Source organism: Alligator mississippiensis, chromosome 11 (assembly GCF_030867095.1).
Source record: "Alligator mississippiensis isolate rAllMis1 chromosome 11, rAllMis1, whole genome shotgun sequence".
Classification (NCBI taxonomy): Eukaryota; Metazoa; Chordata; order Crocodylia; family Alligatoridae; genus Alligator; species Alligator mississippiensis.
The window spans coordinates 50305179-50330630 of NC_081834.1; the positions used below are offsets into that span (position 1 = coordinate 50305179).

At 45.6% G+C, this 25452-nt stretch overlaps 1 protein-coding gene across 14 annotated transcripts in view; it reads left to right on the forward strand.

The window, feature by feature from the left end:
• Nucleotides 1-5695: 5695 nt before the first annotated feature.
• LOC109280857 (butyrophilin subfamily 1 member A1-like) overlaps nucleotides 5696-25452 on the forward strand; it is a 45689-nt gene continuing 25932 nt past the window's right edge. For 12 of the 14 annotated variants that reach the window (XR_009455674.1, XR_009455675.1, XR_009455663.1 and 9 more), the window contains exons 1-9: nucleotides 5696-6365; nucleotides 10086-10236; nucleotides 10766-10883; nucleotides 10969-11316; nucleotides 13974-14255; nucleotides 16910-17014; nucleotides 18585-18605; nucleotides 19392-19418; nucleotides 20968-21000. Coding sequence is in view for 1 of the 14 variants with exons in the window: in XM_059715024.1 (XP_059571007.1) it covers nucleotides 16939-17014; nucleotides 18585-18605; nucleotides 19392-19418; nucleotides 20968-21000 (157 nt within the window). In the remaining 13 variants the exon portion in view is untranslated. Of the gene's footprint in view, nucleotides 6366-10085; nucleotides 10237-10765; nucleotides 10884-10968; nucleotides 11317-13973; nucleotides 14256-16600; nucleotides 17015-18584; nucleotides 18606-19391; nucleotides 19419-20967; nucleotides 21001-25452 lie in introns of all 14 variants that reach the window. The other 2 variants (XR_009455666.1, XR_009455665.1) reach the window with 2 other exon arrangements.

Sequence of the window (25452 nt, forward strand, 5' to 3'; positions counted from 1 at the left end):
TGGCGCGGGGCAGGGGAGGGGAGCAGGCGTAATGACTGAAACATTTCAAATGCCTTTGAACTCTCCCCGTGCTCTGTAAATGGGGTAGAGAGCCTGACACTTGTTCAGCTGCCAGGTTCTCCCTGGGTTTTGCGCTGTTGCTGTGTCCCCACGGGGAGCCCCAGACTCACACTGAGAGCCAGCACCCTCCCCAGCAGACACTTGCTTACTGCCCACTGCTGATGCCAGAGCTGGACTCTCTGGACCCCAATCTCCACTCTACCTTTGTGCTCCAGTAAAGTGAGGAAAAGGAGAGATTTGGGCCATGGGGGTGGGAGAGCTGGAAGCCGGGTGGCAGGACATTCCCACCACCATTACACAGCCCTACATCACCACGAAAAGCTTCTGACCTCAGCTGCTGCCACGTCCAGAGCTGTGCTTTCCTGCCCCGGTCCCAAGTCCCTGTCTTTCCTGCTGCGATGCTTAGAGAAGAGGTTGGGAGGATTTGGGGCTGGAGTGTCAAAATCCTGCACTCTTTTCCTCTCTGTCCCAGACAACCCTACAGCCCCTCTCTGCAGCGGGTGGAGAGTGGAGCCACAAGTCTGTGCAGCCTCCTGCAGCTGCTCTTGGCTGCGGAGAGAGGTGCCACAGGTGCTGCACAGAAGTACTGCAGTGGAAAAGCCCATTACACTTGAAATATTTTGAAAGGTACTTGTGTCTGCTCCATGATGCTTTCCATGGTAAAACTGTTTCAGTTGCTTGTACTTTTACAAGTTCTGGCTGATTTCCTCCAAGGTGGGTATCTGCCTCCTGGTGATTCATGTGGAAAATCTCCTTTTCCTTCTGCCCTTGAATTATTGTTTCATACATTTCACAGCCCAATTTAGGGTCATTGGACCTGATCAGCCAGTTACTGCCATTGTGGGGCAGGAAACTGTGTTGCCTTGTCACTTGTCCCTCAACACGAGTGCGGAGAACATGGAAGTGAGGTGGTTTCAATATGAGCCTCAGACTTTTGTGCCCCTCTACCACAATGGGAAAGATCAGTACAGACAGCAGATGCCAGAATATCACGGAAGGACAGAGCTGCTGAAAGATGGCCTCATGGACGGACATGTTTCCTTGAAGATCCTCAATACTAGACCGTCGGATGAGGGGCCATATCACTGCTCTGTTACAGATGGGATTTCTTATGCAGAAGCCATACTGGAACTGAGGGTAGCAGGTCAGTGACTGTATCTGTGCCATTTTCGTATGACCTACAGATATTTCTTTCATAATATGACAACTAAAAAGTGGCCACTTAGATAACCAGTAGAAAGACAATGTTACCCATGGGGTACTGGTCATTCAGCAGCCTTCCTGCACCTGAGGCCAATAAAAGAAGGATGCATGTGGCCATGGGCACCTGTTGCAGAAGGAGACAGCTGGCTTTGGTCACCTCTAGCATAGGAGAGGCAGAGGAGAGGCAGGCCTAGGATCCATGTCTCTTTCTTTCCAGGCAAGTGACCTGACCTCTCAACTACTGGGTCCTAAACACAGGACAAGCCTCCTTCTTCTCTGTCAAAATCTGAGAGCCAGAGAATTTTTGAGGGATGTACTTTTGTGACTTATTAATACACATTGTATGCACACTCGTTGCCATGTACCGGCCTGGCCAGAATGCAGCCTACTGAGCATGTGCAGTTGCTATGTGGATGTGTGTGCATCCACACCACACCACTGCTAACACTTCAAATGAAGCGTAAGTACCAGAAATGGCTCTTACGAGTCTGGAAAACTCTTTTGGCCATGTATAGTGACATGGGGTTTGGCTCTAGGATTTTGCCACTAGACATAATAAGACCTGTCTATTTGATGCAGGCACTCAAAATGAGACATTCTTCTGCCCATTTCACCTTAAGCCCAATCTAGGCGACTTTCCAGACCAGGCCCAAAACCAAGTTAACCATTTAGCAAGTAGCATTTATGGATCATGTTCCTAGGTGCCTGACTCTCCCTATCCTGTGGGAAGGGAGCTGAAGCACCTAGCTTGGACTCTGGGCTCCATGGGCATTTTTACATGTGTTCCACGAGGTGTGGGGGGGCACTTCAATTAGCAAGCTAAGCTAATTAAAAGCACCCATGTGTCACATGTATCAGTGTCCCCCAAGCTGAAAAATGGCAGCAGGGTGCTTTGAACTAAAGTTCCTCAAATGGACTTTCTTTCAAAACACCTCACCACCATTTCTCAGGGTGCAGGATGACGATTCATGTGACACTAGAGTCCACTGGAGTGCGTTAATGTCCGTGCGCCTGCAGAGTTGATTAATTGAGTCTGCTCCAACACACTGGATTTCCAGCTCATCATGCCAGCTCCCTGCACATCTATAGGAGCCCCATGAGGTGACAAGGGGAATAGCAGTTAGATACTGAAATACCAATGCAGACGTGCTCAGTTAGAGGCATATTTGGAATCAGTTTCTGGTTTTTGAGGAGAGCTGAAGAGATTCTGCTCTCATTCTGCCCTCAGGCAAAACCACTTGGAAAATAGTTGGAGAATAGTTATATGTTTCTGTGGAATTAATACACTTGACTTTTGTCACCAGCTGCACACTAATGGAAGTCCCAAGCATTTTGTTTTTCAGATCCCTTTTTCCCAAAGGTGAATCCCTGGATGGTGGCACTGTGTGTGATGCTAGTGGTTTTATTTGGCTTCATTCTCTTGACTGTATATCTCCTCAAGATAAAGCGTAAGTTTTCTAAGGGTGGTTATGATCTATTTAGTAAGGGAGCTTTCTTTTAATACTTTAATCTAGCTTATATGGGAAATAATACCCATTAAGAAATGGTGAAACCAGCTTTACCATGTGCACAATACAAACCTTTCAGAGCCTCTAAAAAAATACCCTTGTTGCTAGCACATGCTGCAGCATCTCTATCCATGTGAAAGGGAAAATCTTTGTCCATTGAAATAAAATGATGTTATGCTTTCCTGTGGTCCTACGAGAAGTATCAGTGTAGCAGAAACATAGGAGTGCAGTCATCAGGATCTAGACTGTGCAGAATTTCATATAGGGGATGTGCAGGGTTTCAGTGTTCATATCAGGGTCAGTGTGATGACAAAGTGACCACCGGCTCAGCACAAATGGACCTGGGGTCATGAGGAACTTCATGCTGCTCTGAAGCCAGCCCATATCCTTGAAAAGTAATCCTTCCCTAGGACCTCATAGCTCACTGTTTCTAGCTGGGATACCTGGTCTTTGTAGACCAGACATTTGTAGTCTTTGGATAGCTTTTATCTTGAGAGGGCTGGTGTTAATTCCACCCACTGTGAGACTCAACCAGTGTGTTTTTCTTTCTGACTGTGTCTTATTTAGGTGAACTTCAACACAAACTTGGTGAGTTTTTTCTCTTTCCCTAATGCAATAGATCCATGTTCTCAAATCTCTCCATGTCCTGTTGTTATTCTGCCCCTAAGCTGACTGTCTGCTCCTTATGTGTAAATGCTAAATAATGATGACACTTATGGACTTCATACTTTACCTAGTTCTGTCTCTTCTATGGGTATAACCGCCCCTGTAATAAGACAGTGTTGTTCCTTGTTTCTTTTGAGGAGGAAGCCTCAGCACTCTGAGTTCAGGTCCTGCTGTACTGAAAAGACTTTCTGGGCAGCAAGGTTTTATAGACCTTTCTAGGGATGACCAAGGCTCTAAGTTCATTTCTAAACTTTGTTTTAGAGTAAGATCACCTCAACCACATTGCCTCTGCCCACAGCTGTCATCAGTTTGTTCCTGGGATTGGTGCTCACCAGCTGTTGCGGTCCCTCACAGCTGAAATATGGCCATTAATGTAGTTGGTGTTTGATTAAGGCCTAAATCCTAAACTGCCATTGGAAACCAACTGTGATTTGGAATAGGGACCTGAGCATGTCTTTCATGCTCATAATAGCCTGAGCAGTGAAAAGAGAGTGGCAATGGCATTGTGTACTACTCAAGAGAGTTCATTGTCGGCTCTGATATAGTGGATTAGATAATATAACTGGGAGGTGACCAAAGTAGGAATTCCTCAGGCAGTTTCTCATCTAGGAGGATGAGGTAAAATGCTGTTTGGTCACTTAAACTTGGTGAGAAGTCAAACAGGACCTTGTGGCTTAGCACCACTTTGATATATGGTGTCTGGATAGAAGCAGTGGTAGAAAGGGACAATGGCTTGGTTTGGTCTTTAAGAGTTTTCACATTGCTATCCAGCATTACTTCAGTCTTCATGAAAAAGTCCTCTTGCTGCAACCTTTGCTAGGAGGAGTTTTCATTCCTGTTTCCATTTGCTTTCAGAGTGGAGAAGAATCATGAGCCATCCAGGTACTGAAAGATACTCATGGATCAATGTCTTCTTTTTACAGGCTGCCCAAAGTGAGGGGAAACTGCTGCTATTTGCCCCGAGACCCTGCATAGCAAGGGCCCTGCAGCGTAGAGGGCACACTGTCTCTGAGCCAGTTACTTTCTGTCGCCAAATCCGCACTGTGCAGCCAGAATGTTGAGCAGAGCCCTGGGTGTCCTTGACCTGTTGAAGCATTTGCATGAGTCTGACACTTGCCTGAGAGGAGAGCACAGAACTGGGCTGGGCTGTCTGGATAGAGGCAAACCTGACTCCGGCAGGAGATCGAACTAGATGACCTCTGGAGGTCCCTTCCAGCTGTACTCCAGCACAAGAAAGTACAATCACTACATCTAAAGGAGATGCCCTTGGGGACTCTCTCTCATACTTTGCTACAGTTATCCTCACTTTGTACCTCTATGAAGGCAGCAAGAAGAAGGAGGTCTGTTTCAGGTCAGTGTGAAAACAGTTATGAACAACTTTTCAGTAGAAGACTGGACTAAACTGGATGGCCTTTGAGGCCCTTCTAGACATCTGTTCCTAGGTACCTCTACTTGCATTTTATTGGAAGTGTGGCTGTTTCTTTAAGAGCGGACTCTATTCTCACTTGATTGGATTTGAAATTGCTCCAACATCCTGTATGCGATCCCTTCACTTTCCAGCCAGGGAACACTGCAAGAGGAAATCTCATATATCAGTTTGGAAGGAAAAAAAAGACTATTTAATTGTGGAAGGAATGGCTGAGGATAAACCCTGCATCCAGTTTATAATGGCAGTTAGTTGTGAAACTGAATATTTTACACCATGAACGGGGCTCCAGCCTGGCCGGAGCATGGGGGAATCAGATCCCAGCTGCTCCTCCAGGGGCGCGGCGCGGGGGAGCAAGCAGGGGAATGCACTTCCCCCAGCAGCCCTTCCTGTCCCCCGGCCCCTCACCTGCAAACTTTCTGGGGGAGGGTAGCGTGAGGGTACGCATGCACACTCAGCCCCCTGCAAATACATTTTTCTCCGTCTGCCTATGCTTAGAGACTTGACATGACTTTACTGGATGAGGTCTGTATGGATTTAATGCCACGAAAGGACAGTGTCCCAGCGAGTCCTTCCACATGTTGCCCCATTTGTGTCCAGCATCACTCTGGTCTTCCCTGGCTTTTGCTTGAGCCAGATGCTCCTCATCCAGGAATCCTTTACAGCTGCATTTTCTCAGATACGTTCTCACCCCAATTTCTCTTTCTTTCATTGGAGAAGAGCTGTGATCTATCCAGGTAATGCAAGTTCATACTGTAGTGTATGCACTGCGTATTGTAATGTATTGTGTGCCTAGGACATGTAATGTTAGTATATAGCAGAAGGAGAGCAACCCTGCAGGGTGTTGCAGGCTGTGTTGCTGAACTACAAATCCCAGAGGCATCTGGAAGCAGGAAGAGGAAGTGATGAGCGGTGATGAGCAACTCTGCAGAGTCCTGAACTTTCTTTATAATATAAAGAAAGAAAACCACTTTTGGCTGTGGTGCTCCTACCTGAGTACGCATATCGGCACTATATTAGGTCAATGGTCAATGCTGTCTTTCCCTGGGACTTCTGTTCCCATTTTCCTTTCCAGACAAGTTCTTAGGCTCCCGAAGAGTTAGTGGCAGGAAATGCTTGTTACTAACATCAAAGCACTCAAAAGCTCTTAGGGCCAGACTTTTTTGGAGGCATCTAAAAGTCCCCACCACTTTCACAACACTTCCGGACATGTAAGTGCTGGTGTCTGCGCATGTGCAGCCGGCTGCGCCCTGCCCAGGAACCTGCTCTTCCTTTCACTTTTCAAGCTAACAAATGCTGGAAGATGAAAACGCATATAGAAGTTTGAAATTAGAAAGAACTGGACAGAAAAGCTACAATTAAACACCATAGCTCATTTACTATGGGAATTAGATGTGGATGTTGCTATTTCATAATCTGAACGACTTTTTCCAACTTGAGAAAACCGAAGACGTGTTTCGGGGGCGGAACACAGCACAGCACTGCTCAGCAGGACCAGCCAGGTAGGGGACCTTCGCTTGACCGAGAAACATTCAGGAGACCTTTTATACCCACTAAAACACCCCATTTTAGGTTATGTAATAATACAGAGATCAGATGATCCTTCGACATTTTGTTTTATTATTTAGGCAAAAACTAAATTATTTGTACATTCACAAATCATTTCATTAAAAATACTTTACAGACATCAGCAAAACCAAAACCTCAAAAAAGAACACAAATCCCCCACAAACCACCCAAACCAAACGGGAAGAAAACAGACAGACACATCTTGCTCTAAGTTAAGACACACTTTTGTAAAAGAGAACCTCTTCTATTTGGGGTCCAGGAAAAAAAAGACTGTTCCAATCTCAACTTGCATTGGTTTCTTTTTTCATTATATTCTCTTGACCTTTTCTTTGTGTTGTTTTCATGCTCTGATTGTACAGTTATTTTAATATTTTTCTTTGAAAGAAGCAGGAGAATAGTATTTCCAGAATTAATCAAACTGGAAAATTGTATCTTTTACTAATACTAGAATCAGTGGGAATTAAGCACATATTTAAATATTAATCAATTTGGAAATACATATATGCTGAATTGGGACCAATATTTCCAAAGATACTATAATTTTGCATTGACTTAACAAATGTCCATGTAGTAGATGTGGAGCACTGGCTCGCAGGGATAATTATGATATAGCTTCAGGGAAGATTTGATGACCTATTGGTGGAATAAGTCTTGTTACTAGTGATGAATTAGTCTATTCTTCACAGTCTTTAATGAAGTACAGAAAGTTTTATTGGAGTGTCTTTGGGGAGAGTAAAATTTTTAACAATTTTTCATGAAAACTTTTCAACATAATGGCCTTTATTTTAGGTTTTTCTGGACTTTTTTCCAATTGTTTTAGAAAGCAATTTACAACACATATTTTTGTGTTATCACAAATTAAAAGGAAATTACAACAAAACAAAACAAAATGTTCCTAAGGGTTTTTTTCTTTTTTTTTTTCCTCCTTTAAGAATCATTAGAGAATAAACAGTGAAAATCTATAGATTCCCGGCAATGCATATTTTTCACTTTGAAACTATTTGAAAAAAGAACTTGTTTGACTTCATTGCATGACAATATTAGGAGGGAAATTGCAGGTATACTTGGTATACAATTTTAAAATTGTTTTAATTGCCATCTTCTATGAATCTGTATTGTAATGCTGTTCACTTCCACTGCTACATCGCTAATGTAGAAATAGATAATGCTTTTCTTAAAGCCCTAAGTTGCTTGATTCCTGCTATTAAATTGTATTTACTGCTCTTTCTCTGGTGTTTTTGTTTTCTGAAGAAATTTCCCATCCCCATTATTTCAGAGAAAAGCCTGTTCGTATTCTTTCATACCCTCGAGAATATGATCCCAGGGTTAATGAAGGTCTGAAGTGGCAGAATTCAAAATGCATTTTACACTCTATTATTTTTAGGCAAGTCCTATCAGGTCTGGGGCCCTGACTCATGCTTTTGTGAAGACTTGGTGTTAGGAGCCTGCAGGTCCACATGGGAGGCGTCTTTCCCCATCTCGCACTGAACCCACAGCAGCTTGTGCAGGGCTTGGGCAGAGGGCAGGCAGCTCCGTGGGTTGCCCCTTTATGTGCGGGGATAGAGATCCAGACCTGCCCCTGGGCATTATATTGTCTCCAGCTAAACGAAGGCAGTTCCTGCACAGCACAGGAAAAAGCTGCGCAAAATTCAAGAGCCTGATGCAGTGGTTGTTCCCCAGACTCACTTGAAATGTGAAGCAACTCAAGGTGTGTCTACACCATAGTTTGTAGTAGAGCATGAAGATACCCGGTCTGCCTGTAAATAAGTTACCTTGAGTACGGGAACAGTGTAGCTACATTGGTGTGCAGATTGCTCTGCTACTTGGTTAGCTTGAAGAAAGACTGCTTTGGGCTTCAACTGACTTCCACCAATGATTTGTCTACACTCGGGAGCTGTCATGACCACAGCTGTGAATACATAGCTGTAGTGATAGCAACCGTGTGTGGAGATGGTGGCAACTGAATCTACCTGCTTTACTAATCTAACTGCATCTAGCTACATCTACCTGGCAACCAAATTTACCTGCAGTTTATCTATATTCAGAGTTGTCATATAGTGGATTTAAGTATTATTATAATTGTGATTTTATAATGGAAAAAGTGAAGTAGAATGACATTTAGATTCATACTCATAAAAGAGACACTTATGTGCCACTTACTTGTCTATGCGGCAAAACAGGATTTTTCCCTACATACTGTTGTTTTATAACTCCTATAAAAACTGTGAAATGTCATTTTGAGTCAACCTGAGAACAGTATTAAAATAGAGATTGCCACGGGCACGTATCGAGAAGCGGGGATCCTTAAGATTCCCAGCTTCCAGAGTCACACCCCAGAGATTGAGGAAGCAGGGAAAGCCATGCAGGCACTCCTGAGGTTGAGGGGCCTGATCCTGCGTGGAAAATCCCGAGGCACACAAGGCTGAGACCCGAAACCCAAAGACCTCCTGCCTGAGGTGGCTGGAGAGTGCGGGAAGCTCCAGGCTGCCTGTGCTTCCCTGCCATAAAGAAAATAGATGTCCACCACAGTAAAGCAGCACAAATTACTGTTACCTTTTTAGCAAACACATTGTAGTGTGACATAGAGTACGGCTGTCTATTTGGTTTTGCTTTGTGCCACCATAAAAATGTGTATGGCATCACAAAGGCAGCAAAAGTTGATGCCCATATTGCTGTGCAGGATTGAACAGACACCTAGCAGATGCCTGTGCCCAGTGTTACACAGCAGTGGACAGGCTTCCCAAACATATATGTCTTAAGCCTTATCAAATGGGTTTCTCTTTTGATGACTGGAAGTTAAACCACTCAGTTTAGGTCTTCTGTTCAGGGGGAGTAACTCCAGAATAACCATTCCCAATTAACTCTACATGTCAAAACACTTATTCTGAAGTAAGAATATCCACAGAGGAACTGATCAGGACCACTCTTAATTTATAATCTTATTCTATATTAATTTCCACTCATTCCATTTTGTCAAAACCACAACTTCCCTTTCCATGGCCGAGCTCAGTATCCAAATATCTCAGCAGCTTTTTCTGATGAGTCTTTGTTTTCCATGAGTTATCCCACAAGACTGTCTAACGCTAGGCCCCTGGCATAATTGCATCATTGTCTGTAAGTGAAACTCCTTTAGGCTGCTTGGCCTGTTGGAAATAGTGAAGGATTGTGAAAGTGTTTGAAACTCTCAGACATTGCAAAACACCATCTCCACACTGCAGAGCATTCAGCTCATTATGCAGTACTGATCAACATTTGCCGCAGCCATGGATGTAGTACTCTGAAGAGCTTGAAGAAGACAAATCTCATGTTGCCTTGAACAGCTCTATTGGCATGTAACTGTATCTGGACCCCGTGTTTCCTTTTTAACAGTGCACAATATTATGATTCTAGATCTCATTCATTTAACATGGTCTAAAATGTAATGAAAACTCTTTATCGTCACCTGACTCAACACATGCTTTTTCAGTGAGGGGAAAAGAGGGAGGGAGATATCAGGGATAACCCTGGAATTTCTGTTTCAGCGGCTGTTTTAATTGTGCACTTTCATAAGTTTATTCGAACCAAGTTTTTTCCCCTTGTATACTTGTACGTGCTGTCCTCCTGCTATCTCATCCAGTACACAAAGGTGGTAACCAGCGCTCTATGTTCTCCAGGTGAATACTTTTCTGCCTTCCCCTTGTGCTTTGGATAAAGTTTCAGTGAAGAAGATGCCTTCCTCATTGTGCCAAATCTCCAGAGTCTCCACATCACTGCCTGGTTTACTCACACTCTTCATTACTTTTCATACTTGCAAGGTGGAATCAGGTAGATATCTGCTCCAAATTCATGTGTGTTCTCCTGCTACTGAAAGGTTTATTTAGTTTTTTTATTGACACATTGCACCAATCCTAGTCTTTCCTGGCAAATGGAAAAGAATTTGTGAGAAGTTCCAGACTGCATCAACATCATTGTGTAGGAAGAAACAAAAACTATAAAATAAAAAGTTTTCCTCTTTCTCTCCAAGCATACAGAAGAATAGCTCTTTATCTATCACCTGATCATATTTCCATATTTCTATGTGCCCCTATATTACTTGTTACCACAGTATCCTCACATCCTCCTCGTCACTCCACTGGCTTTTCAAAACCAATATTGAGGAGGAAAATTATTTTTTACGTGACATTTCAATCATTTGATATTTGTATCGAATAACAAAATATGATTAAATCATCAAGGCACCAAAAATTTTTATGGGATACATAGTTCAGAAAATATCCCATTAAAAATTTTGACAATTTCTATGACAAGAAAATACATATGTTGTATTAATTCAGGATATTCTATCATTTCACAGACACTGAATATCTAATGTTGGACAATCAGCTGCAGTTAAAGTTGCTCAGCCCTTTCTATTTTAAGCCTGTGTTTTCAGTTGTTTGTCATTTTCCCAGTCCAGGCTGAAACTCTGCCAGGTGGGTATCCATCTCATGTTGAGTATCTCAGATTTCTCTTTTTACTTCTGAGCTTATTTTGGGGTATTTTTGGTAAATTTTACAGCCCTGTTTACAGTTGTTGGACCTGATCAGCCAATCACTGCCATTGTGGGGGAAGAGATCGTATTGCCATGCCGCCTGTCCCCCAACATGAGCGCTGCGAACATGGACGTGAGGTGGTTCCGACCTGGGTCTACAAATGATGTTCATCTGTACCGTGGTGGGAGAGATCGGTTTGGAGGACAGATGCCAGAATACAAGAGAAGGACAGAGTTTTGGAAAAATGGCCTCACAGATGGAAATGTTTCCTTGAGGATTCTCAATATTGGGCCTTCAGATGAAGGGCTATACATCTGCCTTGTTGAAGATGATATTACTTATAAAGAAGCTGTAATAGAACTGAAGGTAACAGGTCAGTGGCTTGTGTCAGTTTATCTCTGCATGGTTTCAGGTTTTTTCTCTTTCAAAATATGCCAACTTCTTGGAACCTATGTATGAATTATTTTACAATTAGACACTGTATTTCAGTTGTATCCAGCCATTTTCACATTTCAGACATATTTCAATTTTTGTCAGTATTTTAATCATTTTAAGCACCATCTCGAAAGCAGTTAGTTTTTCTTTGCTCTTGATTTCTCAGTACTTAGGACCTTCTAATTTCCAGACTAAATTTATTCACATCCAAGTTATATCCATTTTTTCTTGGACCAATGTTGGCTTTTAGCCTAAACAGTGCTTTTTCGTTCATCGTATTTACTCCCCAGTATAGTTACAGATAGCAAACGTATCCCTTTCTACCTCTGTTTTTCTAGACTGAAAAAGCCCAGCTGTTCTCTTAAAATAAATCTTTCTCCTTTGAAATCCCAAACCTCAGTTACAGTCCTAATTTGCTTCTTTTTCCATTAAATTTGAATCCTGTCAGTCTTTAGTCAGTCAATTCCCAGGATAAGTTTCTACAACCAGCCCTTCTTAGCAAAACCTTGTAACCATTTGCCCTGTAGAGAGACAAGATTTTAGCCTATGTCAGGACCTCTTTTGCACGTTTAGACATGGAATTAACATACACCTACAATCCCCTTAATTACCACCACTCAGTCATGGGAGGGGCAACCCTCTCCCCTTTTCCCTCCAGCCTTTAACCTATTTTATAGATGGCATTTTCAAATAATCTACTAACTGCTGTCTGATTGCCTTTGTTCAAATGTCATTGTTTCCTGGAAACTTCTGAAGCTGAACCAAACCAGTCAGTTGTTTGGGATTTATGTTCCTATGAAATGTACACTTCTGGGAAGGGAGGATTTCTTATCCCCTTCTTTTCACCTAATTGAGAGTTTTCACTGATGAGGCTGCTTTGTTTTCACATCTAAGAGGCTTGAACGTGAATATCTATTATAAAACAATTTTCAGTACATTTAGTTACATTAATCATCACTGTAATATAAAGCAATAATATAATTTCATAGATATCACAGAGTGTAGGGTCGGAAGGGACCTATCAGATCACTGACTCTGCCCCTCTGCCCTGGGCAGGAAAGGGTGCTGGGGTCAGATGACCCCCTAGGTGTTTGTCTCCTCTTCAATACCTCCGTGGAAGGGGACAGCACCACCTCCCTTGGAATCGTATTCCATATTTTGGAAACCCTCCCTGCGAAGAATTTTTTCCTGATATCTAATCTAAATTTGCTTTCCTACAATTTCTGGCCATTGTTTCTACTTACCCCAATGGCCGTCCTGGTAAACATTGTATCCCCTATTTCCTGCTGCCCCCTCCTGATGAGTTTGTAGATGGCCACAAGATCAACTCTCAGCCTTCTTTTGCAGAGGGTGAAGAGATTCAGGTCCCTCAATTGGTCCTCATAGGGCTTTTCCTGTATGCCTTTAAACACATGGGTGGCTATCCTCTGAACCCTTTCCAAGTTATCTAAATCCCTCCTGACGTGTGGCGCCCAAAACTGCATGCAGTACTCCAGCTGCGGCCTGACCAATGCTACAAAGAGGGGACGTATGAGCTCCCTAGACTTGTTTCTGATGCACCTGCTCATGCAAGAAAGAGTGCAGTTAGCTTTACTTCTTAGGGCTGTGCAACATGGCACCGCTCCTTTTCACTTGAGTTTCAAGGTTTCGACAGAACAGTGTTTCGTATCGAATTTTAGTTCAATTTGAAACAGCTTCTCCATTTTGCTTCGCTGAAACAGTAAGTTTGTTTTGACTGTGTTTCGATGTTACGCTAGATCGGGCGGGGATGTGGAGTCAGCCCAGCTGATCCATCCCCTGACTGATCTTGTCCCAGGGATTGGAAGTCAGCCCATCTGGACCGACTTCCCATCCCTAGTGCTATGGTCGAAACATTTTGACTTTTGAAAGCTTTCGACTAGCCTCATTTTGTTTCAAGGTTGTTTCAATGCCCTTTGTTTCCTTTCGATTTTGCTGTTTCGACCTCAGAATGGGTCAAAACAGTGTCGAAACGAAACAGCTGGGGAAATTTCGCACAGCCCTGTTACTTATTACTTCATCACGTTGGTTACTTGTTCATTTTGGAGTTGACTATGACTCCGAGATCCCTTTCCGCTGCTGTGCTACCGAGAGTGGCACCTCCCAGGCTATCGGGGTGTTGATGATTCTTCCTCTCTAGGTGCAACACACGGCACTTGTCTTTGTTAAACTGCATCCTGTTCTGTTCTGCCCACTTCCCCAGCCTCTCCAAATCCACCTGGATTTGCTCCCTGCCCTCTAGTTTGTGTACCTCACCCCACAGTTTGGTGTCATCTGCAAACATGGACAGAGTGCTTCCTACTCCCTCATCCAGGCCACTGATGAAGATATTGAACAGTACTGGTACCAGGACAGAGCCTTGGGGGACTCTGTCCTGGGACTGGATAATATATATACTAATATATTTGGATTACCTGCTTTAAGTCCTTGTGCTTTGCTTCAGCTTCATTTGCTTTCTTTCCTTTGCTAGATGTCATGTCTGCAAAGGTTCATTCTGTGGTTACTCAGAAACAGGCTTTTGGGACTTTTGCTGAATTGACTCACAGATTTAATAAATGTAATTTCTTTCTTTTCTAGCTTTAGGCTCTAATCCTATCATCTCTGTGGAGGATTACCAGAAGGGAGGGATCCGCGCGACGTGTCGATCAGCTGAGTGGTACCCAGAGCCCCAGGTGCTGTGGAGAAATGCCCAGGGGCATCATATAGCATCGCTTTCTGAAATCAAATCCCCAAAGGTGAATGGCCTGTTTGAAACAGAAATTTCTGTTGTCATAAACGGACATTCAAACCCGAACTTGTCCTGTTGGATCAGGAACAGCCTCCTCGACTGAGAGAAGGAATCAGCAATTCATATATCAGGTCAGTTTCTATCCAAACCCTCCAGTGAACCGCCTCCGCTGGAAACCAAGTGAAACATGAAGCAAACACACACAACTAGCATTTCCACAGGGTTATAATAGAAATCCATTGAACTGTGTATATGCAGTTCATCAGAATCCAGATTTTATCTCACTCTAACTTCTGAAATTTTACCTTAAAGAAACTGGCAGACACAGTCACTCAAAATATCAGTGCAGGATGTTTCTGTACTCTCAGGTTTCCCTAAGTGAATTTTTAGGGGGTATTTCATGGGTATTTTAATAGTATCTATCTACCAGTATCGAGTTATTTGTGAATTGTTAAAGACTTTTCAGTGCTCTGCACCATTGTTCATTATTTATCATGTAAAGTTTATGAAGTTGTGTGTCGTTGCTCCACTTTTAAAGGTTGTTAAGTGGAGCAGCTCAGCTCCGAGCTTTAGTTTATCTTCATTTGTAGCAGGGGAGGATGACCCTCTATCTTGAGTCTCTCAATCATAATATAACAACCCTCAAACCAAAAGACATTGAGTGCTGTGCCACCCTGACTCCTGTTTTATCTGTGGCTGTTTAGGACTTTTTGTCTTGTTTTGGTCTTGTTTTTGTGTCATATATATATTATAATTTTTTTTTTTTTTTAAAGACTTGACAATGGGTTTGTACAGGACAATGTGGATAGAGAAGATCCTACCTCATGCAGGCGGCTGGACTAGAGACCCTCTCGAGTTCCCTTCCAGCCCTGCCTTTCTGTGCACACCTATGCACGTACCCAATACCTGCTCCTCTGCTTTCTAATTAGAGTGCATCAGAGCCGAGTCAATTAACTGAGTCTGCTGGTATGTTCTAATTAGGATGCTCCCACAGCCTCCGTGTCACATGTGTTCAGTGTCCCCAAGTTGCAAAATGGTGGTGAGGGTACTTTAATTAAAGCTTGTCCAACAACTTTAATTAAACACCCCCGCCCCCTTCCCCCCACTCTGGAGGTTGTGTAAAGATGACCTGTGATTGAACAACTGTACAACATACACAACAATTGTACCACTTGCCTCTGGCATAGTTGTGGCTGTGGTTTAAAAGTGCTTATAATGGTACTAGCAAATTGCCTGTCAAGAATGATATGGGGGGTAGGTGGGGATAGAGCCCTGTGTCCCTACCTCCCCTCACTTTGGGTCCGACCCTGCTCCATCTCCCTAACCACTCCCCGCTTCAGGTCTGACCCCAGCCCTCCCACCTGCTTTGGGTCTGACCACAGTCCCCCCTTGCTTCCCCTGCCACTTTGGGTCAAACCCAGCCCCCCAGTTCGGATCTGACCCAGCCCTCCCCTCACCACCCCGTTTGGGTCCTATTCTGCCCTGCTTCGGTTTTGCCCCCGCCACCCCTAAACCCAGGTTTGGCTCTGACACTGCCCACCCCGCTTTGCGTAGTACCATGCTTCCCACCTCCACCCTGGTTTGGGGTTTGACAGACCCGGTGCAGACCCATGCTCCCCACCTCCAACCTGGTTTGGGGTTTGTCAGACCCGGTTTGGGTCTAACACCGCTCCCCCCACCCCGCTAAGGGTCCTATCCTGCCCCCACCCCCCCCCCAGTTCAGGTCCGACCCCACCCCCCCTCCTCCCCGGTTTGAGTCCAACCCCATCCCCCCTGATTCGGGTCCACCCCCCAGCGGGTCCAGGTCCGACCCCATTTCCCACCCTCCCCCCTCACTTCAGGTCCAGCCCTACCCCCCTCCCCTCCCTTGGGTCTGACCCTGATCCACCCCTCCACCCCACTTCAGGTCTGACACCGCTTCCCCCAGTTCAGGTCTGATCCCAGTGCCCCACTCCCCCCCACTTCATGTTTGAACCCGCTCCCCACTTCCCCCGTTTCAGGTGTGACCCACCCCCCTGGTAGGGCTCAAAACCCGCCCCCCAACCCCCCTTTCAGGTCCTATCCCACTTCCCACCCCCTGCTTTGGGTCTGACCCCTCTTCCCCCCACTCTCCCCACTTCTGTTCTGACTCTGCTCCCTCCCCCCAGTTTTGGTCTGACCGCCCCCGCCCCCAGTTCTGTCCAACCCCGCTCCCCATTCCCTCTCCCCCGCTGAGGGTGCTCCCCCACCCCCCTCCCCCACACCATTCGCATCTGATCCAGCTCCCTTACCCCAGCATGCTCAGTACCCCATACTATGGCTGTGAAGATATTGGAGCATGTATGTGATTCCACATAGATCCCAAAGCTTTACTGAAAAAAAAAAAGACCTACGGCTACCAGTTGTTTGATGATGGAGAACATGGAGGAGGATTTAAAGTATTTCTGGATTTTGTTTCTAGCAGGTTCACATAAAGATTGATTTTCTTCCATTACAGATAGAAAAACTATCCAAACGCGGCATAATTGCCAAAAATTGCAGTTACATGGCTAAATCGTTTCCACTTAGCCATGTAAAGGTGAGATAGCATGTTTCCTGTTTCTTCATGACAAATCACTATGGAAAGTCAGTTTGATGCTTATTAAAGCACATTTCTGAGATTTTGCAGCTCTAGGAGTTGCTGCTGTCGTTCATACCTCAGGTAACTCCCGAGAGGAAGTATTAATGGATGGCCTTGGAATAAATACATTTGATGTTTTTTCACCAATAACAAACTAAAGCAAGCCCTGGGCATCTTGTTTTTCAGCTCTCTTTTTTCCCAGTGTGAATCCCTGGATGGTGGCACTGAGCGTACTCCTCGTGGTTGTGTTAAGTTTCACAATCCTGAATGTATATCTCTTCAAAATAAATGGTAAATACAGTGGGGGATATATAGTATAGTTAGTGAATAATTTTATTCTAATAAATCAAAAAGTGTAGGAATAAGATTTTACTGCAGCCAACCACAGGGAGGCAGGTAGGCACTGTGCCACACAACAAATCTTCAGCACACCAAAGTCCGACTGGCAAGGGGTGTTGCTTGTCTGCGGCTGGGGGGAATCAGGGACTAAAAAAAGCCCCTGGTCCTAAGGGGTCGGGGCGCAGACAGTCCGCCAACACGCCACGCCTCCTCAAGCACACGCCATGCCTCCTCAGGCACCCCTGATTCCACCAAACCCTCTCAGACCCCTCCAAATCCCTTCCCATGGACCCTGATTGCCTCCACAATCCCTGTGATCCCCTGCATACACCCTACTTGCCCCCTTAATCTCCCATATCCCCCACTGTGGACACTGTCTTCCCCCTCTTATGCCTCGCGTGCATTCTGCTTCCCTCCCCAATCTCCCAGACACCTGCCTACACACCCTGCCTACTCCCCCCAGCCCCCTGTGGACACTGCCTGCCCCATCAGTCCCCCAAACCTCACCACTACCCCTCCCATCCAAACTTACTTTAGATCAGGTGGCCATTTTTAACTCTTAACTGCCTCCTGACCTCCCCAAATGTCTAAACATCCCATTAAGGAAAAGTGGAGCTGTTATTCTGTTAAAACTTCAATAATTTTATGTCCTTTAAATAGGTATATGCCTTTTGACACACATTTCTACACTTACATGGTTAGTTAGAAACTACGGAATATTTAATATCACGTGCTGAGTAATGTATGTAAGTAAACAGCTGCTCAGCAAGCCCGGGGCAGTTGGGGGCTACTTTCCACTTTTTCTAGTTTCAGAAGCAAATGAGCTTTTCTAGACCTTGAGAAAACTCAAGCATCTCAAGTCTTTAGACTCTAGCATGTACAAGTGTTTACCTGACCTACTGGCACTCCAAAGATGTCCATTGTTTAGAGACAAGTGGGTACAAGATCCCATCCTGAAACCACTAGAGGGATTTATGTACTACCAAAACATCTCCCTACACAGCTAGATGGAAAAGTACAATACCATCCCCTGACACAACTCCTACATGGAGCTTGCCCCTTCTACCCTGGAGCTCTTGAGCACAGGCTTCATCCACCTTAGGCTGTTACACCAGTCATGGTACCTTACAGGACACCTCAGCAACTTTCGACCTACTTTTCTCTTACAGCATCAAAACTCTTATAAACTTCACCATTTTAGAAGGCAGTGAACGTGCACACAGTCTTGATTCACCTGGTCCCATATATTCAAATGTATTCAAATTTTTTAAAAGCAGATAAAAAAAATTTTAGCATAGTCGAAGTAAGCGCAAAAGAGTTTCCCACTTCTCTCGCCCATGCACACCAATGAGGATAGGCAGAAAAGGGACACAGTTGTCAGCAGCTGGACCCTGGATACTACTGGCGGTATGCGGGTAAGCACCACAGAGAGGTTGCTGCACAGAACACAAAGTGCCAGGCTTAAACTTAGAAAGTCGTAGTGAAGAACTTAATCGCTATATCTTTTTTTTTTCCAATCCAGGAAATCTTCAACGAGACCTTGGTAAGTTTTTCTGTGTCCAACACAGCTTTTTCTGCAATATTCAGCGTAGCTAGAGCTAGCTGTTAGATTCAGTCTCTCCATGCTGGAAAGAACAGAAACCTGGCAGCAACACTGAGATGCCCTTGGTCATGAATGCTTTGCTCAGAGCCCTCAGGCACTCCTTCCTGGCCCTTGTCATCGTTATTAGCCCAGAGCGCTGCAGCTGTTGTAGCAGTTCATGGAGTGAAATTGGAACATGAATGTAACTAGAGATGCAGCCATTGATTAGTTTGAACCAAAGCTTAAGGTGGCATTACAATGTGGTTGGGAATCGTTGAAGGTACTTGAACATGTGTCTCATGTATACAAGGTACCTCAAGCCATGGAGAAGATAGGCATCTTTATTCTGTGCCTACTAGAAACTTCTCGGTCAGGTCAGAGAGAATGACTAATGGCAATCCACCCTATATGGCAATAACGAGAGTATCTCTGGAGCTAGGCCCACCCAAAGGAAATGGTACAGCAGGTCCAAGTCAGTGATGTCTTTGGATACTGAGGTGCCCTGGCCACTGCAGTTTAGAGAGTGACCTAGAGATTTAATATCACTTTGATGGGTGAGGTCTGCATGGATTTATTGACGTGGAAGGACAGTGTCCCAGCATGTCTTTCCACATGTTGCCCCATTTGTGTCCAGCATCACTCTGGTCTTCCCTGACTTTTGCTTTGGCCAGATGCTCCTCATCCAAGAATCCTTTTACACCTGCATTTGTTGAGATAAATGCTCACCGCTATTTCTCTTTGTTTCAGGGTGGAAAAGAGCTGTGATCTGTCCAGGTAATGAAAGCTCATATTGAATCAGTGGTCTCTTCCTGTTGTTCCAATTCCCGTTTTTCCTTTCCAGTCAAAGTCTTAGGAACTTAGGAACGGGCTCCCAAGGAAGGTGGTGCTCTCCCCTTCCCTGGGGGTCTTCAAAAAGAGGTTAGATGGGCATCTGGCTGGGGTCATCTGAACCCAGCACTCTTTCCTGCCTATGCAGGAGGTCGGACTCAATGATCTATTGAGGCCCCGTCCGACCCTAACATCTATGAATCTATGAGGCACAGCTCCTGTGCGCGCCTCCCGGAGCCACGTGACCTGTTCCAGTGCAAAGCCAGATCAGTGAGCCTCAGGGATGTGGGCCAAGTCCTCGCCCCCCACCCCCCGCCACTTTCCAAACCACCCCCCACATCTGCCTGCCACAGTGTCAGGGGCAGCAGGAACACAAAAAAGATGCTCTGGCCAAAACATGAGCGTCTCTCTTGGAGGACTGGCTCTAGGCACAGTCTTGAACCGTGCCTTGCTCCACTCTATTGTGGAACGGTTTTTTTTAGACCCCTGGATAGCCAAGGGTCCAATTTTCTGCCCGCGCTGCATTTTTTCGTGCCCACACGTGCCTGTTGCCCCGCCTCAAAGGGGTTTGAGGTGGGGCAATATGCACGTGCGTGCTTGTCTGGACATGCCCAATGGGTCTAAAATCTCTCTGCTCTGTGGCTGTCCAGGAGATGGGTACATAATAAGAATATGTTAAATCACTCACACATTGAATATATCCTCAGCTTTTGGTTCCTGCAAAGAATGAGTCACTTAGAAGCAGCATCTGTCTTGTCTTTGAAAGCCTGCCTGGCCCAAGTAGAGGTTGTATGAAGAGATAATAGAAACTTGACAAAGAGGCCTGTAGGTCAATAATGATATGAGCACAATTTTGATGGGAGGCTGTCGTTTAGTCTTAGACTCATACATGCCTAAGTCACTTGGATAGTTCTGAACATTGGACCCACAGCCCATAATTTCTTGTCTCTTCTGTGTTGTTGTTTAAGTCTGTTGACCCCCTTTCCTCAAAGTGGTGTCCTATCTGCATGGACAAACACTTGCCAGAGCTGGCAACTCTGAAGTGGAAAGTCCAAATCCCCTCCTATGTGACAGTTCTCCCAGAAGGTTTATGTCGTATTACCTGGAAGTAGAAGGAAACACTTCTGCCTCCTGCCACAATTACTCCATAGGCGTCTTCCTGCATTTAACTCAAGGTGGGATTTTCCATTATATGAAAGGCAGCAGGAACAGGTCTTCATGAATAGTCTTCTCATGCTTCTAAAGAGTGTCTGTAGGGAAAGTTTTCTTTAGTATCAACAACTATGTCAGCAATAGAGACCTAAGAAATATCAAAGACTGATAAGTGTGTGGTCCTCTGACAGAGAAGCCATCACAGTGTCTGTGTCTTGGTTATTAATTTCGACACACTGAAATTTTAGATGTTTTTTTCCCAATGTGACATTGCATGCAGTAATGTCTTGTTTATACATCTCTTCTAATGAATTCTCATATCTGATTCTGTGGTTGCTTTCAGGGCTGAGGCAAACTGCACCGCCTTTGGAAAAAGGTACAATGTTCAGATTATATCAATTGCCACATATCTCCAGCACTGGGAACCTATTAGTTTAGATCCTTTAATAGATTAATACTATTGAGATTAATATATGTATTAATAGCTGCTGTTCAGAATGAATGGAGATGGGTCTTCTGGGTTTTCTAGACCAGTACTGGTGGATGGCAGGGAGGATAATGAATATGGGAATAAGTACAAGATCACTCTAGATAGGATACTGGACTAGATTTATCATTGGACTGACTCAGTATGGCAGTTTTTATGTTCTTATGGGGTGTGCAGACACATAACAATTGAACAGTTCCAAAATGTCACGGATTGGGGGCCGGTTCACAACTGTTGTTTGTCAGAGGTGCCCACACGTACAGTGCCCTAGCATTCAAGGTAAGATGGTTATCCTTTAAGCACTGAAGTGCAGTGGTTCTGACAACCAGGGCGGGGGCAGAGTGAGCACCCAGCCCAGGATGTCTCACAGTGAGTGGGTTCAATGGAGCTAATCAATAAAGGAGGGAAAAAAGTGGGGGACAGTAGTACTCTGGCCAAATACCACAGTAGCCAGTTTTAGCAGTGGGCAGCAGGGTGGAGGTGAGAGGAACAATGCAATGTGGGATGTCTGGATGACTGACCAGACCCATGTCACAGACCATTTGGTGTCTGCTGAACCAAAGTACAGTGAACTGGTTCAAAAGAACACTTGATTGTCTAGGTACAAAATTAATCAGTTCCACAAGGCTTTAAAACCACTGTAACAGGCTGTTTTAAGTTAATTAAGATGCATTTCACCTAGTCTAAGCCTAGAAACAGACATTTCCAAATTGAAAGGGATCACGTTAGACACTGATCTGCTTTACTGAATGACACACATTGCCCGTTGTCCCACATTGGGTCTCCTGCCTGATGGGGGACAACAGGCATTGTGTTCCCTGTCCCCCTCTGCCTCACGTCAGGTCCTGCAATGACAGATGCCAGGGAATCCCTGGTGTCCTGTGTCCCCTCGTCCAGATCCACACTGACCCATGCTTCAGGCAGAGGCACATTTCAGGATGGGCTGGAGGGAGAGGTGGGGGCAGGAGCCGAGGTATCTCCAGTGTGGGTCAGCATGGTCCAGGCCTAGGGGCGTAGGGCAGTGGAGATTATTCAGCTCCTGTGCCCCCCTACACTGGGACTCACACTGATCTGTTCCTCTGCACGAGGCATGGGTCAGTGCAGGACCCAGCACAGGTCCCAGGGTGGAGGCCTCAGGTCAGACAAATCTTGGAGCGAAGGCATGAGGCACACAGTATTCCCTGAGTCCCATGCCTCCACACTGGGACACACACTGGTTTCCCAGCTTACAGTGATGTGCCCCAGGCCTTTCTATACATGGAGAAACCAGCTGAGTCCCTCAGAGGCCTGAAGAGATCAGGATTGGTCCCTTCAAGCTCCCTCAAGCTGCCAGAGCACCTGCCCAGGGTGGAGAATGTGTTTCTGCCCTGAGCATTATGTGTGTCCATGCCCCATACGATACATACCAATCTGCCAGTGGGTGGGGATGTCACTCCTCATGGCAGGACTCTCACATCATAAAAAGTCCTTTTTCAGATATGTGGGGAGCCGGAGGAGAAGCAGGGGAACATTGGACCCCTGCTGAACCAGATGGGGCAACTGACAACTGACGCCCAGGAAAAAGCCAACCTGTTAAATAGGTATTTTGCGTCAGTCTTTCATCAGCCCCACGGGACGCCCATGCCCGCTACAGGACAGGGAAATCCGGGTGAGGGTGATCCCCTGCCCTCCATTAATGCTGACTTTTTGAAGGAACATCTTGAGAAACTGGATACCTTCAAGTCAGCCGGCCCTGACAATCTTCACCCCAGGGTACTCAAGGAGCTGGTGAGCACCATAGCCCAGCCTCTAGCGCGGATCTTTGAAAACTCCTGGCGCTCTGGTGTAGTGCCCGAAGACTGGAAGAAGGCCAATGTGGTGCCTATCTTCAAGAAAGGGAGGAAAGTGGATCCGGCTAACTATAGGCCCATTAGCCTGACTTCTATCCTGGGGAAGATCTTACAAAAGTTTATTAAAGAGGCCATCCTTAATGGACTGGCTGACATCAACATCTTAAGGGCTAGCCAGCACGGGTTTGTTGCGGGTAGGTCTTGCTTGACCAATCTCCTTTCCTTCTACGACCAGGTGACCTATCACCTGGACAAGGGAGAAGAGCTTGATGTCATATATCTTGACTTCAAAAAAGCCTTCGATCTGGTGCCCCTTGATCGCCTTTTGGAGAAACTGGCCAATTGTCGCCTTGGGTCCTCCACGATCCACTGGCTGGAAAATTGGCTCCGGGGTCGGACCCAGAGGATAGTAATTGATGGAAGTCACTCATCGTGATGCCCTGTGACCAGTGGGGTCCCCCAAGGCTCTGTCCTTGGACCCATACTGTTCAACATCTTCATTAATGATGTGGACACTGGAGTCAGAAGCAGACTGGCCAAGTTCGCCGATGACACCAAACTTTGGTGCAAAGCATCCACACCAGAAGACAGGCGGATGATCCAGGCTGACCTGGACAGGCTCAGCAAGTGGGCGGACGAGAATCTGATGGTGTTCAACGCCGATAAATGCAAGGTTCTCCACCTTGGGAAAAAAAACCCGCAGCATCCTTATAGGCTCGGTAGTGCTATGTTGGCTAGCACTATGGAAGAAAGAGACTTGGGGGTCATCGTTGACCACAAGATGAACATGAGCCTGCAATGCGATGTGGCGGCTAGTAAAGTGACCAAAACGCTGGCTTGCATCCATAGATGCTTCTCAAGCAAATCCCGGGACGTCATTCTCCCCTTGTACTTGGCCTTAGTGAGGCCGCAGCTGGAGTACTGCGTTCAGTTTTGGGCTCCACAATTCAAAAAGGATGTGGAGAAGCTTGAGAGAGTCCAGAGAAGAGCCACGCGCATGATCAGAGGTCAGGGAAGCAGACCCTACGATGACAGGCTGAGAGCCCTGGGGCTCTTTAGCCTGGAAAAGCGCAGGCTCAGGGGTGATCTGATGGCCACCTATAAGTTTATCAGGGGTGACCACCAGTATCTGGGGGAACGTTTGTTCACCAGAGCGCCCCAAGGGATGACGAGGTCAAATGGTCACAAACTACTTCAAGATTGTTTCAGGCTGGACATAAGGAAGAAATTCTTTACTGTCCGAGCCCCCAAGGTCTGGAACAGCCTGCCACCAGAGGTGGTTCAAGCGCCTTCATTGAACACCTTCAAGATGAAACTGGATGCTTATCTTGCTGGGATCCTATGACCCCAGCTGACTTCCTGCCCTTGGGCAGGGGGCTGGACTCGATGATCTTCCGAGGTCCCTTCCAGCCCTAATGTCTATGAAATCTATGAAATCTATGAATCCTCATGCATTTCAAAGCACACCATGAGATGTGGCAGCCCGTGACAATAATGGATCTGGCTGGGACTGCACCTCCTCCTCCTTCAGATCTTTCTTTGCCTGTCTCCTGGAAAGCTTTCTGAGAGGTCCTTCCTCCCTTCCTCTTCATCTTCCCCTTCTCCGCAGTTTCCTGCCATGTTTGGCTACACAGCCAGCAAAGTGCCCCAGCCACTCTCACAAGCCGGGCCTGCTCTGCCTCAACCAATACTTGCTGCTGTTCCTACCTCCCTTATTGCCTGTTAGGAACAAGGCAGGACAAAGTCCTGATCTGTGGAAAAGAGGCAAAGTGAACTTTCTGTCTGAAAGAACAGCCCTACAAATACAGAAATTGGAAATGAGGAAAATAAGAATTAAGATTAAATCAAGAAGAAAGCATGAAAAATATTGGTATTTCAAGCAACAAACTAAGGTGAGAAAGGAGATTTAAAATATACACCATAATAAAGGTACCAGGGAGAAAGACACTTCCGTGAGAAAATATGAAGGAGGAAAGACTGGAAGGTCTGAGTATTGTGGGGCCAGGATCAGAATAAGTTTGGGTGGAACAACAATGAAAAGGGACTTGAGGCTGACCAGAAAGTCGGAGGACAGAGCAGGAAGCTGCCTGCTGAACAGACCTGGACAAAGGGGCGTTGGAAGGGACTGGAGTTGGCCAGGGTGGCTGAGTGGAGGAGTTGTGTGAGCTCCTGTTTGAACATTCATACACCAAGACAACGTTGTCTAAGCTGCTAGTTTTTGGTTCCTTTTCCCTTTGTCTATCTCTGCTTCCTTCCCTTTGCTTTTCTCTGCTGTCTCCTTCCTACCCAGTACTGCTATCTCTTCCTCTTTGTGCTGTCTTCCCGTGTGTCTGTTTACTCTCCCATAGCTTTCACTCCTTTCCTCCTGCTTTTTCTTCCCCAAAGTTTGATTGCAGTTACAATGAGTGATGATGAGAGAGAGGAAGCATCCAGCTTTTCTCTCCCACAGTCATCCACCCTGTCCACGAGGGGATGTGACTCTCCTTTTATTTCCACTGTTCCCTGCTGGGGA